Source organism: Tenrec ecaudatus, chromosome 10 (assembly GCF_050624435.1).
Source record: "Tenrec ecaudatus isolate mTenEca1 chromosome 10, mTenEca1.hap1, whole genome shotgun sequence".
Taxonomy (NCBI): Eukaryota; Metazoa; Chordata; class Mammalia; order Afrosoricida; family Tenrecidae; genus Tenrec; species Tenrec ecaudatus.
This window is the reverse complement of record NC_134539.1, coordinates 138,221,121-138,239,215: the sequence shown is the minus strand read 5'-3', so window position 1 is coordinate 138,239,215 and position 18,095 is coordinate 138,221,121. Positions and strand designations below refer to the sequence as shown.

Here is an 18,095-nt window from a genome sequence, read left to right as displayed (position 1 = left end):
AGAGCTGATCTGTTTGAATTGTTCTTGCCAGTTTTATCCCGTATGGATGGCTCCTGAAAGAACACAGTGGTGAGGTGCCAGTCAAAATGTAAAATGTCCTCGGCGGGCCGCATGTGGCCCGTGGGCCGTAGGTTGAGGATGCCTGGTCTAGAATCTCTGGAATTTGCATTCCATCCCCTTTGATCAGGAATCTGATCAATATGTTCAGTAATGGCAGCTAAGCACCATCTAATGCTTTGGGTCTCCTGCCCAAGGAAGCAGTTATTCCTGAAGGAAGTGAACCCACCTTCCCGATCCTCCTCAGATTACTCACTCCACTTATACTCCAGGTGAATCGAGACTAATTTCTGTGCCCTGGGTGGCCATTTATGAGCTTTTAAAACCCCGGGCTCTAGGTAACTAACTAGGAGGTATAACGGACGCACTAAACACATGAAGTTGTTTACAGTAACTGGTATGTCCTTCGAACTCATGAATAAATTCTGTGAGGTACTTGGTTGCATATAAGCAACGCCAGTAGCTTTCAATTTTTTAAAATACCTTTTGTCAATATTGTAAACATATACAACTTTTGCCAGTGGCCCATTTTATAGATGGGCGACTTATTGCCAACAATTCATGTAATTGCTGACCGACCCTACCCTTAATATGCCAACTCCCCCATCACTGTCAGCACCCTTTCCCCCACTACTCTGTCTACATTTGCCTTGTTGCATGAATGATGTCATACAATATTTTCCTTCTGCGATTGGCTTAGTATGCTCTGCACACAGCCTGTCTCCAAGCTCCGCCCACTCGGCAGCATGGATGGAGGCGGAGCATGTACCCTTAGTGTCTCCATCATCTGTTGGGCCTCCAGCTGGCTTTTACCTCGTGGCGAGTGTGCGTGGCATTGCCCTGCACATTGGTGTGCACGTCTCTTCTTGAATCTGCTTTCAAGTCTTTCGGGTCACAAGATAGTTCCTTACCCTTTTTTTTTGGAACTGCCGCACTGTTTTCCACAATGGCTGCTCCATTTGGCATTCCTGCCAGCAGCGGCTGAGGGCTCCAGTGCCCCCACACCCTCACCAACACGTGCTGCTTTCAGAGTTCTGGGAGCCATCCTAGTGGGAGTGAAATGGTGTCTCGTTGCGATTTTGACATGCAGCTCTGATGGCTGATGACACTGCCACCTTCTCATGTGTTTGGCCATTCGAATGTCCTCTCTGGTGAAATACCTATGGAAGACCTTTGTCCACTTTAAAATGGAGCTGTTTGTGTCTGTTGCTGTTTGTACTTTTTTTGTTTTTTAATCATTTTATTGGGGGCTTATACAACTCTTACCACAATCCATACATATATACATTGTGTCAAGCACATTTGTACATTTGTTGCCATCATCATTCTCAGAATATTTGCTTTCTGCTTCAGCCCTTGGTATCAGCTCATTTTCCCCCTCCTTCCCCTCCCCCGTGAAACCTTCACAATTTATAAATTATTATTTTTTCATGTCTTATACGGTCCTATGTCTCCCTTCACCCACTTTTCTGTTCTCCATCCCCCAGGGAGGGGGGTTATATGTAGATCCTTGTAATCGGTTCCCCCTTTCTACCCCACCCTCCTCGTATCACCACTCTCAACACTGGTCCTGAAGGGATCATCTGCCCTGGATTCCCTGTGTTTCTAGTTCCTATCTGTACCAGTGTACATCCTCTGGTCTAGCCGGATTTGTAAGGTAGAAATGAGATCAAGATAGTTGGTGGGGGGGCTTATTTAAGAACTAGAGGAAAGTTGTATGTTTCATCACACTGCACCCTGACTGGCTCGTCTTCTCCCCGTGATCCATCTGTAAGGGGATGTCCAGTTGCCTACAGATGGGCTTTGGGTTCCTACTCTGCACACACACACACCCCTCGTTCTCCAGTCTCAATGATAGGATTTTTTGTTCTTCAATGCCTGATACCTCATTCTTTGGACACCTCATGAACGCACAGGCTGGTGTGCTTCTTCCATGTGGGCTTTGTTGCTTCTGAGCTAGATGGCCGCTTGTTTATCTTCAAGCCTTTAAGACCCCAGATGCTATGTCATTTGATAGCCGGGGCCACATTTGCTTATGTCTTCAGCGATTGTGTGGGGAAGGTGAGCATCATGGAATGCCAGTTTAATAGAACAAAGCGTTTTTGAACTGAGGGAGTACTTGAGTGGAGGCCCAATGTCCATCTGCTGCATTAATACTAAACCTATAAATATATGTGCATAGATCTATTTCCACATCATCATATGTAAATATTTACATATATACATGCCTCTATTTAGACCTCTATAAATGCCCTTTGCTTCCTAGTCCTTTCCTCTATTTCCTTTTACTTTCCTCCTGTCCCACTATCATGCTCAGCCTTCATTTGAGTTTCAGTAATTCCTCTCGGTTACATTGCCTTGATCAAGCCCTACCAGGCCTCCTACACCCTCCTCACCACTGATTTTGAATCACTTGTTGTTCCCTTGTCTCTGGGTTTGTTAACACCACTTCCTTTCCCCCACCTCTCCCTCTCCCATGTCCCCCCAAACCTTAGGTTCGTTGTTTTCTCCTCCAGAGTGTTTATCCCGCCTATCTCATCTAGATAGACCTGCAGAGATAATAATCCGAACAAAAACAAGACAGAGCAAAACAAAGCAACAAAAACAAAGAAAAGCCTGTAGTTCAAGGTCTGTTTGTTGACCTATAGGAGTGTTTTCCAGTGGAGTCTGATGGGGTGTCATGCCCTGGCCCCAAAGTCTATTTTTGGTGTTCCCTTGGGACTTCCTAGCTCTGCTCCCCTTGCTGCTCTGTTGCATGCACACCCTCAGTGTTTGGCTTCTTGTGGTGGGGTCAGATCAGGCGCAGTTCCCACACTGTCTCCATGTTATATACTTCTTAAACCTGTATCTTCTAATGGGTTCTAAGTATATGAGTTCTAAACTAAAATGTAGTTTATAATTTCTTAATATCTCTTTCCCTTCGCAATTTTCTTTTCTTTATTTTTGCCAGTCTATGTCACAGTGCTTAGCACATAGTCTCCTGAACCAAACCCACTGCTCTTCAGTCAGAGTGACCATATGGGCAGAATGAAACCGCACCTTCAGGTTTCCACGGCTGTACATGTTTATGGACCCTGACTGCCGGTCATTCTCCCATGAAGTGGCTGGTGGGTTGAAACCACTAACTTTCAGTCATCAGCCAAGCATGAACCACCGCTCCACAGGGAGTCTCTGGGGCACAGTAAAACGGTTAAATGTATTACATGCTTGGATGTGGATTGTCTATCCAGGATGAATATAAAATGGTAACACACACACCTCCCCAAAATGAGAACAAGTGTTAAGGAGCACCGTGAGGCTGTTCTCATACTTGGGCTAGCCAGTCAGAGACTGAAATAAGGATTAAGGACCAGGAACAGAAAAGTTTTGTTCTGTGTGTTGTAGGTGCTACTGAGTTGTGTATGGACTCTTGACCCAGGTAGAAAAAGTTTACTGTGTAACTTGAGATCCACTGTAATGAAAGAGGATGTATGCTAAATGTTCAGGTCCATGAACGACTTTAATAAATGACTTTTTGTCTGAGGTTTTCCCCAACCCCTTCACTTTTTTTTATCAAAGCAAGTTGTGAAATCATCAGTTCAGTCAGGTCCAGAATATGTTCTGCCTTGTATTTCCCTCCAGCCTCCCCTCCCACACCCCCAATAGACTCCTTTCAGTGGTCACTTCACTTTGGAGTGATTACTTTGGAGAGCATATATTACCCTTATATTTTGAGGGGAAACAATACCTATGTTTAAAAGCTCTATAACCCCACCACCACCACCTAATTCACAATAAAAATTCATAGTCAATTAATGAATAAAAAGGTGGCATACCCAGCTGAAAGGAAAACCTGCTGGCTCACGATGAGAGCTGGTTTGCTTTAAGCAACTGCAAGCTCCAGGGGAAATCCCTGTGTCCCTTGAAATTCACATGTCCTGAAAAGAAAAGTGTTAAGGAAATTATAAATAATGCATTTGAGGATTAGCTCAGGGAATCAATGATTATTTCCTCCCAGGCTACCTAGTGCCTTTAAAAGATAATTTAATTAATATAGCCCTTTGTTTAAACTTTCCCAATTTATGGATTTTACCTTTTCTAGTAAGAGCTCAAAACCAATTAGAATTGTTATGGATGAAACTATGTCCCCCAAAAAGGTTATTCTGGAAATCATAAACTTCTCTGCCTGAGATTAGAATCCCATTTGGGAACGGGATCTCTTTGTTCTGTTAATGAGACATGGTCAGTGTAGGGTGTGTCTTTTACGTTTTAAACATGGAGCCTTCCCGCATTGGTGGGTCATTGGGTCATCGGTGGGTCGTTGGTAGGTCATTGGGTCATCCGTGGGTCGTTGGTGGGACATCCGTGGTACTCTTCTTTATCGCTCCCATTTTAGTCTGGGTGCCACGAGTCATCGCTTTTGAGATTGAAAAGAGATTCAGCAAACAAGCTAAGGAGCAGAGCTGGGAGCAGGAAGATTCCAACTCACAAGGACACCGAGGAGCTAAAGCTCAGAGGGACATAGGCTTTCCTGTAGAGAGAGACCTTCCCGGAACTGCCCGGGCTCCAAAACAGAGAAAGTTAGGTCCTGTCTGTAACAGCTGCCTCCTCGCCGAGTCTCTGGTCGCTGTGAATCGGAGGCCACTCGGGCAGTGAGCTGGAGCAGCGATGGGGAAGTCAGACCGTTATCAATGGCTCATTCAGGAGCGATCGCATTGGGGATTTTTAAATTTTTGCTTTTTGAACATTTCTGCCTTGAAGCCACTTCCTAGAAGTGCTGGTGCAAGCTATCTTTGGAGGTTTGAATAGAGGACGTACTTGGCACGCCGTAGCATTGCCTGAGGGCTGTTCTGCGTCATTTTTACTTTGGGGCTATTGCATTAGTTCCCTGTTCCTTATCAGTCAGTGCCTTGTGTGTGCGTGCGTGTGTGTGCGTGTGCGTGTGCGTGCGTGTGCGGTGATTGAAGACGTGGAGCAGAATGTCACCGTCTTGGTCTTTCTCGCCTGACTCCCCCTGCGTGTGCGCACGTGCAGCTGACGTCCTTGAGGGAGGCAGGAGACTAGAAAGTGGCATTTGCTTTGTGCTCTCCAAGTGCTTTTCTGTCCGTTTTCCTGGGCGGTTTGGGCATCGTTTAATTTGCTGCAGAGACAAAAGTTTGTTCCCTATTCTTATTTCCTTATCATTCAGGGCCAAAAAGATATAAATACGCAACTTGTTCAGCCTTGGCTCAGCTGGGTATCTTTATTTACTTGGGCTTAAAGTGTTCCTGTATTATCAGTATTAGTTTTAATCATTTAGTTCGATTTGGCTCCAGCACCTGCCTGTTACATCACTCATGTGTATAAAACTCTGCCTGATGTGCGTGTTGAGACCAATCAGTTTGTGGCTTTTTAAAAGATCGCTGTCACCCTTCAGACACAGCAGTAAAGCAGGTCTCTTTGTTTCCTCCTTCCACGTACAGGATCCACACCCACTTCAGAGAAAAGCAACGAACATCCTCTGAGTGAGAATACAGAAAGCCTTTCTGCTGCCAAGCTACAAGCCTCCCCAGATATGCTCAGTAAAGACAAAGACCCTGGAAAGGAAAGGTAAGACAGGTCACGCTGGAGTGTCTACACAGCACGGGGCACCTTGACTGGGGTGAACTCTCACTGTTCACATTGCCTCACCGCCTTTCCCCTCGTTTGTGTGCACACCCATTACTATGGTTACCGATCTTTCATTGATCACACCAAAGCCTGCAACTGAGTGGATCATAACAAATTATGAATGACATTGATTAAGGTCTCTGAATTGTCTCTGGGATCAGAGAGATGAAGTGGCCTGTCTGTCAAAGTTCTTACTGGTGGTTAGAGCCTGAGTTTTAGTCCCTTATTATTATTGTTATTATTAATATCATTTTATTAAGGGCTCATGCAACTCTGATCACAATCCACACATACATCAATCGTGTAAAGCACATCTGTACATTCATTGCCCTCATCATTCTCAAAACATTTGCTCTCCACCTAAGCCCCTGGCATCAGCTCCTCATTTTTCCCCTCCCTCCTCGCTCCCCCCTCCACATGAGCCCTTGATAATTTATAAATTATTATTTTGTCATATCTTACACTGTCTGACGTCTCCCTTCACTCACTTTTCTGTTGTCCGTCCCCCAGGTAGGAGGTCACATGTATATCCTTGTAATCAGTTCCCCCTTTCCAGCCCACCCTCCCTCTACCCTCCCTGTATCGCCACTCATACCACTCGTCCTGAAGGGATCATCCGCCCTGGATTCCCTGTGTTTCCAGTTCCTATCTGTACCAGTGTACATCCTCTGGTCTAGCCAGATTTGTAAGGGAGAATTGGGATCATGATAGTGGGGGAAGAAGCATTTAGGAACTAGAGGAAAGTTGTATTTTTCATCTTTGCTACATCGCACCCTGACTGGCTCGTTTCCTCCCCGGGATGTCCAGTAAGTAGCCTACAAATGGGCTTTGGGTCTCCACTCCACACTCCCCCCCTCCTCATTCACAGTGCTATGACTTTTTGTTCTGATGATACCTGATCCCTTCGACACCTTGTGATCACACAGGCTGGTGTGCTTCTTCCATGTGGGTTTTGTTGCTTCTGAGCTAGATGGTCGCTTGTTTACCTTCAAGCCTTTAAGACCCCATACACTATTATCTTTTGATGGCCGGGCGCCATCAGCTTTCTTCACCACATTTGCTTATTCACCCACTTTATCTTCAGTGGTTGTGTCGGGAGGGTGAGCATCATGGAATGCCAATTTAATAGAAGAAAGTATTCTTGCATTGAGGGAGTACTTGAGTGGAAGCCCAATATCCTTCTGCTACCTTAATGCTAAACTTATAAATATATGCACATAGATCTATTTCCCCATCCTCATATATAAATATATTTACATATGCACATGCCTTCATTTAGACCTCTATAAATGCTCTTTGCCTCCTAGCTCTTTCCTCTATTTCCTTTGACTTTCCTCTTGTCCCACTATCATGCTCAGTCTTCATTTGGGTTTCAGTAATTCCTCTTGGTTACATTACCCTGTCTCATGCCCTAACAGGCCTCCTACACCCTCCTCACCACCGATTTGGATCACTTGTTGTTCCCTTGTCCCTGGGTTTGTTAACACCACTACCTTTCCCACCACCTGCCCCTGTCCCTTGTTCCCCCAGAACTGTCAGTCCCATTGTGTGCACAGACATTTTTTTTAATCATTGTATTAGGAGCTCATACAACTCTTATCACCATCCATCCGTACATCAATTGTGTGGAGTGTATTTGTACATTCCTTGCCCTCATCATAACCTCTCAGTGTTGTGGTGCACTTGCTTTGTTTTATTGGACTCTGGGTTTTTTAAAAAAAACAACCATTAGTTGCTACATGAAAAATGTACAGGGAAAGAAAAATGTACAGTTAGCTCTATCCCTTCTGAAGATCAGAATATTATAGAATTAAAGCCTGAACAAGCCTGGAGCTTGTTGGAAGAGGTCTCCAAGCCAACCTTCCCCTCACTGTTACCCTAGGACATAGTGAGGCTGTTCTAGGAATGGTTGTTGAAATCTATGTTGATAATGGACTTCCCTGCAAGCAGAGTCTTAGGTTTGGCTTATAATGTGGGGAACAACCTGCGGGTGTGGGTCTGGGTACTTCAGAGAAACAAATCCACAGACACTCGTGTATAAGAGAGAGTTTTATATAAAGATTAAGTACATATCAAGAAAACATCCCAACCCAGTACTGCCCAAGCCCACAAGTCCAACATTGACCCTTTAACCCATATGTCCAATACCAATCCACAAACTCCTCCTCCATCTCACAAAACACACACTGTGATGCCGACTGCAGGAGGAAAGCCGAATCAGTGAACGTGTAAGCATCTCAGCGCTGACAGGGGTTTCCACACGGCTGCTCCAGCATCCAGGGCTGCATTGGGGTAGATCCATGTGGCTTTTTCTAGGGAATGTCTTGCAGGAAGTGAGCCTTGCCAGCTAAAGCAGGGAACTGGCTAAGGCAACTGCACCCTGGTCCGATCATCACAAAGCAAGAGACCCGAGAACTAGAAAGGTGAGGCTCACCGAGCCATTTATGCCTCCGCCCTTCAGTTAACCTACCACATTTATCAGCCAGGTTGGCACAATTAACTACCTCACTAAGGAATAACCTTTCTATTCCCCATATATTTCCAAAAGTACTGACCTGCTTCCTGATTGGATCTTTACAAGGCTGTGAAGGTAAAAGGACAAGTTTGGGACAGAGACATGCAAAGCTTTTTGGGTCACACAGCTCAGCATTCTAAGGGACAAACAGAATTTGCACTTACCGAGACGCTAGTAACTGCATGTATTCTTCAATTTATCTCTGTGGAAATGATGAAAGGCTGGCAGTCTAATCATATATTATCTTTTCCCAGCGTCTTGGATTGTACTAAGGGATATTTTTCAGGCTGCTTGCTTGCATTGAGGAGGCCCTCCGTGGTGGTGAACGGGGTTAAGCACTAGGTTGCTAACTGATAAGTCAGTGGTTTGAATCCACTAGCCTGTCTACAGGAAAAGGATTGGATAGTCTGCTCCCGAATGTACCGACAGCTCAGAAACCCTATGGGGCAGTTCTACTCTGTCCTATAGACTTGCTATGAATTGAAATCGACTCAAAGGCAGTGAGTGGGTTGAACTCATGGTTTTGGTACTACCATTGTGACTGTCACAGAATGAAAAGATGTGGCCTCTGTAGGTAAATCTATAGAGACAATAACTAGATTGATAATAGTTTCTTAGGTTATGGCAGGAGAGGTTAAGGGGAAATGAGGGGCTAAGAACATCGAGTACAAGAATGAAGCAAATACTCTAAAATTGATGAGATGAATGCACACCTCTTTGAAATATATTCAAACCATTGAACGATGTGGTGTGTGAATTTTATATCAATAAAACTGTTCCCCCAAAGGCTTAGCCTCTAGAGGCTCTAAGCCCATGTTTAAAGGTAATGGCCTCGTGACCATGCTGACGATTCAGACTGAAGTTCCCGCTGCCCAGCCCCCAAGGCGATGTCAGTCAGAGAGCCTGTACATGGATTGAGCGGTCCACCAGACTAGCTGGCAGTTTAGGTCTTTCTCAGTCAGTGCTTGAGCCATAGTCAGTACCCAATTGCTGTTAAGTTAACAAATGCCTCTTGGAGGTCCTTTAAATCTGCTGATTGGTATTTTAGTGTGAAAAATCCTAAACACTTGAACGAGTAAAGGAATTACTGGCTGCATCTGCTCTTCTGACTGTTTGATAATTGGCTTTGTTTTTTTTAATGATTACGTACATTTTAAAGACGGGACGGGATGCTTCTATAAACTGCTAAAATCGGGAACAAAGAATGAGTGTAAAGAGGTTGGAATCAACCTGCTTTCTGTTTTTATGTGAGATCTCAGTTTAGCACATCCACGTGGACTCAAGCAAAGTAGTGTATAGGATTTGAGTGAATGACCGTGGATAATTTGGTGAGATTCGCTGACGTGCTTTTAAACAAGCAGAAGATACACTGCCTCAGACCAACCCCTAAGGCAGTGGTTCTCAACCTTCCTAATGCCCCAACCCTGTAATACAGCCCCTCCTGTTGTAGTGACCCTGTAGGTGGACCTATCTGCATGTGGGCAGCCCTGCCTGGAGACGGATAGAGGAGCAGTGTCTAGGTTCCTGAGACCATCGGAAATAGGATCGTTCAACCCCCAAAGGGGTCTCGGCTCACAGGTTGAGAACTGCTGCCCCAGGGGAGCCGTTCTGTGTTAGCCATGACGTGCTGGCGGGCAGCTAGAATCCAGACTTGGTGACTGGCCCTGTTTTGCTAGTCATTCCTGATCTCTGTTGGACAGTGAGCTGTTTCCCTTATCTTTGGCTGCCCAGTTAGTCCTGTCACAAGCAGCTATCGGGGTTTCTCTTTTCATCCGTCTTTCTAGGTCTTCTAAACTGCAGGTGTTAGACAGTAGGTGGGATGTCTACTCAAGGGCCCTTCAGAGTGGAAGCTGCTTGGCCGAGGGGGAGCTCAGTGAAGCTGTGGATGTGCAGATGCAACCACCGGGGAAGTGTGAGGCGCGTGGTTTAATGGACCAGTCTTCTTTGCCGAAGCAAGATCCAGGTAATGGTTCGTCCACTCCAATGGTTCGTCCAAACCATTTTACTGTGAATCATAAGTAAAGATATCCTGCTTAATCAGCCTTCGATGTTCAGGTCTATCCTGGATGCAGCTGCAAGACTTAAGCCCGTTTCTTAGAAATAACTTACGTGCTATTATTTTCAACTGTAACACAAGTAACGCCCACCGAGCCCACTGCTGCAAGTTGACCTGACTCCTCGCGACCCCACAGGACCGAACAGAAGTGCTGCATACGGTGCTTTCTGAGACTCAAGCTCTGCAAACGCCGACTGCTCCTCTTCTCCCACGGAGCAGCCGCGGGCTTCAAACTGTGGCTTTTCAGTTAGCAGCCCTGTGCCTAAGACAAGCGTGATGGAGGCCGAGAGCTGAGTTTTAGACCTGTCCATTATTGAAAAATGAGTCAAATCCCCAAAGCAAGTTCTTTTATGAATTAATGAACAATAAATTACTGTATATTTTATACCTTATAAATCACTTTTAATGAATCGTGTGTTTTATGGCTTGTAAATCAAAATTGTAATCAGTAAAGAAAGTTTTAAATTAATCCTCAAAAACACATGATCATCAGAGGTGCTATCTGGCACTGAAATGTGCTCCTTGGCCGTGTCCTGGGCCATCATCCTACTTGGCTGTGCTTGCTCCCTGGCAGAATGCTGCTTTCTGAGAGCTGGCTGCTCTCGTACTTTTAGTTGGTAATGACGTAAGATCCTGTGATAAGTGAAGAAATGATGGTATCGTGGGTGAAGAAACAAAAGTTCAGTATCTCATTTTTCACCTTTGTCTTTTGGTTTTGTGGGTTGGGTGTGTGGTTTCTTTGGGTTGTTTTTTTTTTTTTAATTGTTTTTCATTTTCACAAAAGTACTGTATATTCATTGACAAAAATTTGAAGAATTTAGGTAATAAAAGGGGGGACCATTTAGCTATCTATATTTTCTCACTTAATGGTAAAATATTGATTTTTTTTTACTCATGTTACTTAAAAGTATATTTTAAAATAGAGACTCAAGATAAATCCTATTTCATAGTTATCTTTAATATATTGTGGGCACTTTTCCTTTTTATTACAATTCAGCAATTACATTCAAATTCTCTTGAGTACAGTATTCTATTGGAACAGACATTTTTTGTTGCGGATCCATCTCTAAGACTAAAATTACTGACCGAAAGTGTATATTCATGTTACAGCTTTTGCTACATAGTGCCAAGCTGCCCTTTAGAAAAGTTAAGCTATTTTCCCATAGAAATACACTTCCGTAGAAAGTGTATTCAGGTAGCCATTTTCCTCTGAAACTAACTTGACCTGTCTTTTAAATTCTCGGCAGAGTTGGACAGTGGTAATCCAGATTCATTGTCATTGATTCACCCTCTTCCCCTGCCTCTCAGAGGGAAGCCCTGGCCTAGACTCCGGAGTCAGCCTTTTCTCTGATGCCCCTGAAGCTCGAGCTCCAGACCCCGCTCCCGGGGGCAGCAGGCCACCCTCGTCCTCTGCACCCAAGTTACCCCGGTTTCAAGTGGCAGAGTCAACCAACTCTCCAACGGCTGCTCGTGCTGCGAGGAGCAATGTGCCGGGAGAAAGTACGAGCACGGAGAAGCCAGGAACCCCAGAGAGGGTCGACAAACGCGTGTCCTTGGTGGCCTCGGGCTTGACTCAGAAAGAACTTGTGAGTGTGTCCGTCTGTCTGTTCCTGTTAGCTGAGCCATGGAAGACTGTAAGTAGGTAGTAGTGATGGCTATTCTAGGTCTAGGACGCAGGCACCGTTCCATGTGATTTACCGTATACACTCGAGTAGAAGCCGACCCGAATATCAGCCAAAGTACCTAATTGTACCACAAAAACTGCATTACAACTGTGCTGGAAAACTCAGCTTATACACGAGTAAAAACGGTAATACTGAGTATTAGTGCCTGAGAATTTGAACCTGTGTATAGCTTACAACACGGATTCTTTCCTATCTAGAAGGGGTCCTCAGAACATTTGTAGGGAAAAAATGGAATTTCAAAGTAAAGGAAATTTTCCATGAACTTTCTGATGCCCTCTCATAATTATTTAAGAAGATAATGATTAGATATTAACAGAAAATAGATCATTCTGAGTGTGCTGTGGAGCTTTTGAAGTTACATTTTCTGTAGATCTAAGAAAGCAAGCAGGTATACCATCTTTCCCCCTTTCCACCGTGACGCCCATCAGATGAACAAATGCAGGATGGCTCCAGCGCACTGGGGTTTTCCAGCATTCATTTGTCTCCGTCCCCGGCTTGCGGCACAGGTATTGAAGGGCTTGCCTGATCATTGGCTTCCCTGCACCCTCTCCTGGAGCCGAGCCCCTCATGCCAGAAATGGGAATTGCTTCACAATGTGGAAAACGATGCATTGAAATATCAGGACCACTGGAACCTCGGTTAGCAATCCTGGAGCATTCCCTCTGTGATTAGTCAGCACTGGGATCACTTCAGAATGAAGTTACTCAGCGCGTGTCTCTAATGCCCGGCAAGCTAACACGCCGGAGTACACTGAGCAGCAGGGCTCGCTCGTTAGCTGTCCTCCGTAATGGGTCCTTCCTAGGATAGGGCCATTTCTCAGCCTAACTTCTCCATAGTTAGTGACTCAGCACACCCCTCTGCACGTGGCCAGATGCACCGCACTGCTAAAAGGGCAAAGGTGATGGCTTTGCTGGCTGTTAACAGTGACTAAGTGCAAGATGATCGCTACTTAAATCCCCGTCTCCCAACCACAGGCCAGGCTGGCTCTGTGCTCTGAAAATCCCGACCTATATTGCTCTTGAGTACTTGCCTACACGGTGTGTCTAGCGTGGCTGTTCATTCACTGAGAGTGAGCACTCCTCTCTCTTTGTTTTGAGAGCTCAACTTTTCAGAGAGGGCTAAAATTGTCTAATCTAGCTTGCCCTGGGCAATTCTGAGCTGCAGCTCGTCTTTAAAACAGCAAAGAGGGAACTTTGAGCTCCCTCAGACGTGGTGCAGTGTGGTAAACGTGTGATGCAAGCTGCTGACTGCATCACACGTGATTAATTCTAAAGCCCACATCAAGATGATCTTTTCAGCGGCTCCTCTTCTAACCAGCACTGTTTCAGGGCCGGGATTTCAGCAATTAATCAGTTCGGAATTGCTAATGATCCCGGCAGAGGGCAGTGGTAAGAGGGGGAGGGTGTCATTGCTTCTCTAGCCTGCCTCTTTCCGAGCCCTGTGGCCGTGCGGAGTGCAGGAGCATGAGCGAGAGCTGGCCTGACCTCTGTTGCAGGATTGTGGGTGGGCGGCTGGTAAACGATGGCCCTCGGTAAACAGAGTGATTCACCCAACAACTGCACCCATAGTGGGCCTGGCTAATTACTCCTACTGCCCTATTGATTTTCATTTGGTTGATGGGTTGTGGCTAGACAGCTCTAGATTTTTTTTTTTTTTGAGAAGAATATGAGTCTCTTCCAGTCCTTCATCTTAAGATGAGATGGAGAGTTTTTGCATTGACCTTTGGAAGCTTCTTGACTGGAGTGCTTTGTAATTTTTAGAGGGTTAGATCTTGTGTTGAAGCCGCATACCACATGAGCTCGTTGCTCCTCAGCTTAGAACGTGCGGGCTGATAAATCTCAATGTTAATAGAATGGACTGTCACCCTGCAAAGAAGCTACCTTTGGGAATCAAATGATGTCTGCTCCTAAAGACAAAACTCATATTATTTTGCTTCCATGTCTGTTAGTGTGAGCTCTCGGTGTTTCTTCTGATTTGCATATGATTTTTATTGAATTATTAATTTGAGTCTTCAGCAGTGTTAGAATAAAATAAATGTACCTTTCCTGAGAAAAATAGACACTTAAAGCTAGAATGATGGGGGCGGGAGGTTAAAAGCTAGAATAACGAATCCGCTAAACTGTGTACTTAAAATAATGTTATTTTAATGCAGTATTCCTTTGATTTCAGATGCTTGTACACAAGTTTGCCAGAAAATACAACTGCACTTTAACTAATGAGATTACTGAAGAGACTACTCATGTCATCATGAAAACAGGTATGACAAAGCTGTAACACAATACGTAGCCCAAGGCTGCATGAGGATGTGAGAATATCTGATGAGTGTCTTGGTAATCTAGTGCTGCTACAAAAAAATCATTTTAGAGCCACAGCTGGGTGGCTCTCGCAAACAAATGGACGTTCCTACCCTTTAGGAAGCGAGAAGTAAGCATGCAGGGTGCGACCTCTAGAAGACGGCTTCCTCTTTCAGATCTGGAGGCGGCCCTGAGCTCTGAGCTGTTGGTCCTAGGTGGCCTTCAAGAGGCCCACAGACCTCTGCCCCCATTTCTGCTTGCTTAATCGGTTCCTGTTCTATCTAATAAGAGATTGACTCAAGACACACCCTGCACTTAAAGACAACCGATTCCCAAATGGGATTATACCCACAGGCACAGAGGTCTGCATTCGCAGTATGTTTGAGGGGCCACCGTCAGTCCGTACATTGAGCATAGCATGGAGGCCAGTTTCCCAATAGTCAGTCAGTGATTGGTTTATGGAAGAATCCTAATTTTGCTACTTCCTGACCCCTTTTTGTTTGGGGTTACTATTTGGAAGGTGATAAGCCATTACTTCCACATTATCTGCGCTGCCCTCCCCTGGACGAAGGGATGGGTGGTGAGACAGAGCCTTGGTCCCGGAGGAACAAGAGCAGGGGAGCAAAGCGGGGGATGGGGAAGCACACGGCCTCCACTCAAAACGTAGCCCGTGTAGCCCCTAGTTTGAGGGTGGTTGAGAATTTTTCAGCGAGCAGGCCTGGTGTTGATTCTGAGATAGCCTAAGATGTCTCCAGTGTGAGTTGCGTGGTAAAGGGAACTCTGGGCTTTTTCAGCTGACGATCAGGTAAGTCTGAGTAAGCCAGCAGGGCTCCTTTAAAGGCGGGAAGGCCTCTGTTCTTGAGATGGGCACCCACCTGGATCTTTCTGGGTGGGTGACCAGGTAGCTGTCTCAGCTTTCCTGGCATAGGTGAGCGTCCAGTATTCATCATTCCTTGAAACATCCTCACTGACATTCCGTCAGTTCATGGGGGCTTTTCTCCAATTTCCTCATTGAAGCTTAGCCTTGTTCCGCTTATGCCTCACTTCTTGATCATGTGCTATCTCCTGAAACTGTTGCTTATCAACCATCTCTCTGTGATACGGTGATCCTGTCTTCCTTTCTTCATCTTTCGATGCTTCCTGCCTCGTTCAGTATTTTCTTCTTAGAATTCTTTCATATTGCAACTCGAGGCTTGAATTTTTTCTTCAACCCTTTCAGCTTGATAAATGCTGAACGTCTCCCCTTTGGGTTTCCTAACTTCTGTTTTCTTATACTACCATGCTTTGTACCCGTTCCAAAGAAAGGTGATAAAACAGAATGTGTAAATGATTGAACAGATCACTAATAAAGCACAGGTGGAAAATGGCTGCATTGACAGGAAACGGCCCAAAATTCCATTCAGAGTCAGAAGGGTGTGTGGATCAAGCTGGAAGGAGATCCAGCAACGGCTCACATTCAAGATCTCTGCTTCAAGAGGCAACAATGACCGGAGTGAGGAAACCAAAGAACAGAGCAGAGGAGCGGTGCTGAGACTGTGAGGCTGAGGCAGAGCAATGGGTGAGCTTCTGACCCATGGAGGCGGAGGCCAAGTGACCATGTGGCCAACAGGCTGTGGATCCGAGGGAGAGAGAAAGATTGTTGGCTGCTGACAGATGAGTGCTATTGTTGTGGACCAATGAGTATATCCTTAGTGTTTTCACATCTGGTTTGTGGCAGCCTCTTAGCTTCTCCAATCAACCCCCATAATTGTGAGTGTTGCCCGTGAGTTTGTGACCACTGGACGAATGGGAGAACCAGGAAGAAAAGTAGAGTGTGGTGGGACGAATAGTTGGTGTCATAATAGGGTAAAGAGATGGAGGGCACCTCTTTGCCACATCTGCGAGAATAAAAACCATTCTAAGCAACCAGGCCATTTCCCTGAAGGGGCCCCAGGGGAACCCTGTGGAGTGCATTCAATCACAGCAACAGAGGACTCCGTCTGCTTGGGAGGAGGAAGAGGCTGTGTGTTGACAAATGGTGGGAAAGGAAGGACCGGGCTGCAGTCTGCTCCATCTGTGGTCACGGACAGAACATGACCGAGGGGGTGACGCTGGGCTTCCAATAGGAGATGAAGTCTGTGTGTGCCCGCGTCCCCCTCAGGAGTTTATTCAGGAGCGCGCATGTCGCGTTGAAATCCACAGCTTCTTGGGTGAAGAGTATATCTGGAGGGTTCCCATGAGCACAGGTGTTGCCTGTTCCATTTCTCAAGCCCAGAAAGATGGGTTAATACATCGAGCTTGTATGAAATTCAACAAGCCAGGACAGTTGAAAACACGGATATCCGAGAATTTTGGGATGTCAGCTGTCTCTGAAAAAGGCACCGTTCCGCAGGCTGATGAGTAAGATGTAAGAGGTGTCCACCTACAGGCTAGGTGATTCCTGCAGCCTCGTCTGTGATGCAGTAAAGTTTATCTAATGGTAAGAAGAGAGAAAGATGGAGGGTGTGGGCATGTCTGAGCGCTGCTTTGTGGCTGTCTGGATTCTCCTCCTCCCTGTGTCGTCAGAGGAGGTCAGAAGATGTGGCCTCTTTGCCATCCTCAAAGTACCAGAAAGACGTTTTACTGCCTAAACATATTCAACTGTGCGGATCATAGCCAGTGATTGATAGCATTGGGGAGGATGAGAACCCCAGAACCCCTCATTTTGCTCATTCAGAACCTGTACAGAGACCAAGAGGCAGTGTGGGAACAGCAAACGGTTTCTGCATGGGTCAAAAGTTAGAAGAGTGTCAGGGTTGCATCCTTCCTCTTTATGCTGAACAACTATCTGTGGGCTGCATCCTAGGAAGGAGAACTAGCATTGGGATGAGAGGAAGATTCATTCACCATCCAAAATATGCAGGAGAAACAATGATCTACTTATGGCCCCCTCCCTGGGGGACGGACGGCAGAAGGGTGGGTGAAGGGAGACATTGGACAGTGTAGGACATAAAAAATAATAATTTATAAATTATCAAGGGTTCGTGAGGGTGGGGAAGGGAGGGGAAGAAAATGAGCTGATACTAGGGGCTCAAGTAGAAAGAAAATGTTTTGAGAATGATGATGGCAACAGATGTGCAAATGTGCTTGACACAATGGATGGATGGATTGTGATAAGAGCTGTACAAGCCCCCAATAAAATGATTTCTTAAAAATAAAAATATGCAGGTTGGCGTAACCTCACTTGCTTAAAGGAGGCCTCTGGGTCCTTGATGGTAAAACATGCGAGCCAGGAAAACAGGAATTCCTACAATGGGACCATTAAGCAGCATCACGATAAACACAGAAGAGATTGAATTTGTCCAGGATATCAGTTTACTTTGCTCCACAATCAACACTGGTAGAAGAAACAGCCAAGGACTCAAAGGATGTGCGCTGCACGGGGGAAGTCTGCTGCAGAAGACTCCTTTAAAAGTCTTCAAAAGCAAAGGTGTTGATGGCTGAGGTGTGGCTGAGCCACGCTAGCGTGCCTTCAATCATCTGCTGCATATTCATATGGGCGATGACTAAGGAAGACCAGAGGAACTGATGCCTCGCATCTTGGTGTTGGCAAAGAGTGTTAACTCTACCATGGACTGCCTGAAGGATAAACCGGTGTGTTTTGTAGCCAGAATGCGCCTTCGAAGCAAGGATGGTACAGTGCACGTGTTATCAGGAGGGACATGGTGTCGGATAAAGTAGAGGGCCAGCAAACAGAAGCCCTTCAGTGCAGTGATGCCACAGTGAGCTGTGGGGGTGTGCGAGGCGGGCAGGGTTTGGTTGTGTTGTACACGGCATCTCTGGGTTGGAACCAACCTGATGGCACCTGACAAGAACCAAGAGTGTTCATTAAAATTGGGCCA

The 18,095-nt window shown here is 45.7% G+C and overlaps 1 protein-coding gene across 2 annotated transcripts in view; it reads left to right on the top strand.

The window, feature by feature from the left end:
* The window catches only part of BRCA1 (BRCA1 DNA repair associated), a 67,121-nt gene that overhangs the window by 33,756 nt on the left and 15,270 nt on the right, over positions 1-18,095 (top strand). For both annotated transcript variants that reach the window (XM_075561874.1, XM_075561873.1), the window contains exons 13-16: positions 5,499-5,625; positions 9,985-10,163; positions 11,565-11,842; positions 14,111-14,198. In XM_075561874.1, the coding sequence (XP_075417989.1) occupies positions 5,499-5,625; positions 9,985-10,163; positions 11,565-11,842; positions 14,111-14,198 (672 nt within the window). The remainder of the gene's footprint in view (positions 1-5,498; positions 5,626-9,984; positions 10,164-11,564; positions 11,843-14,110; positions 14,199-18,095) is intronic.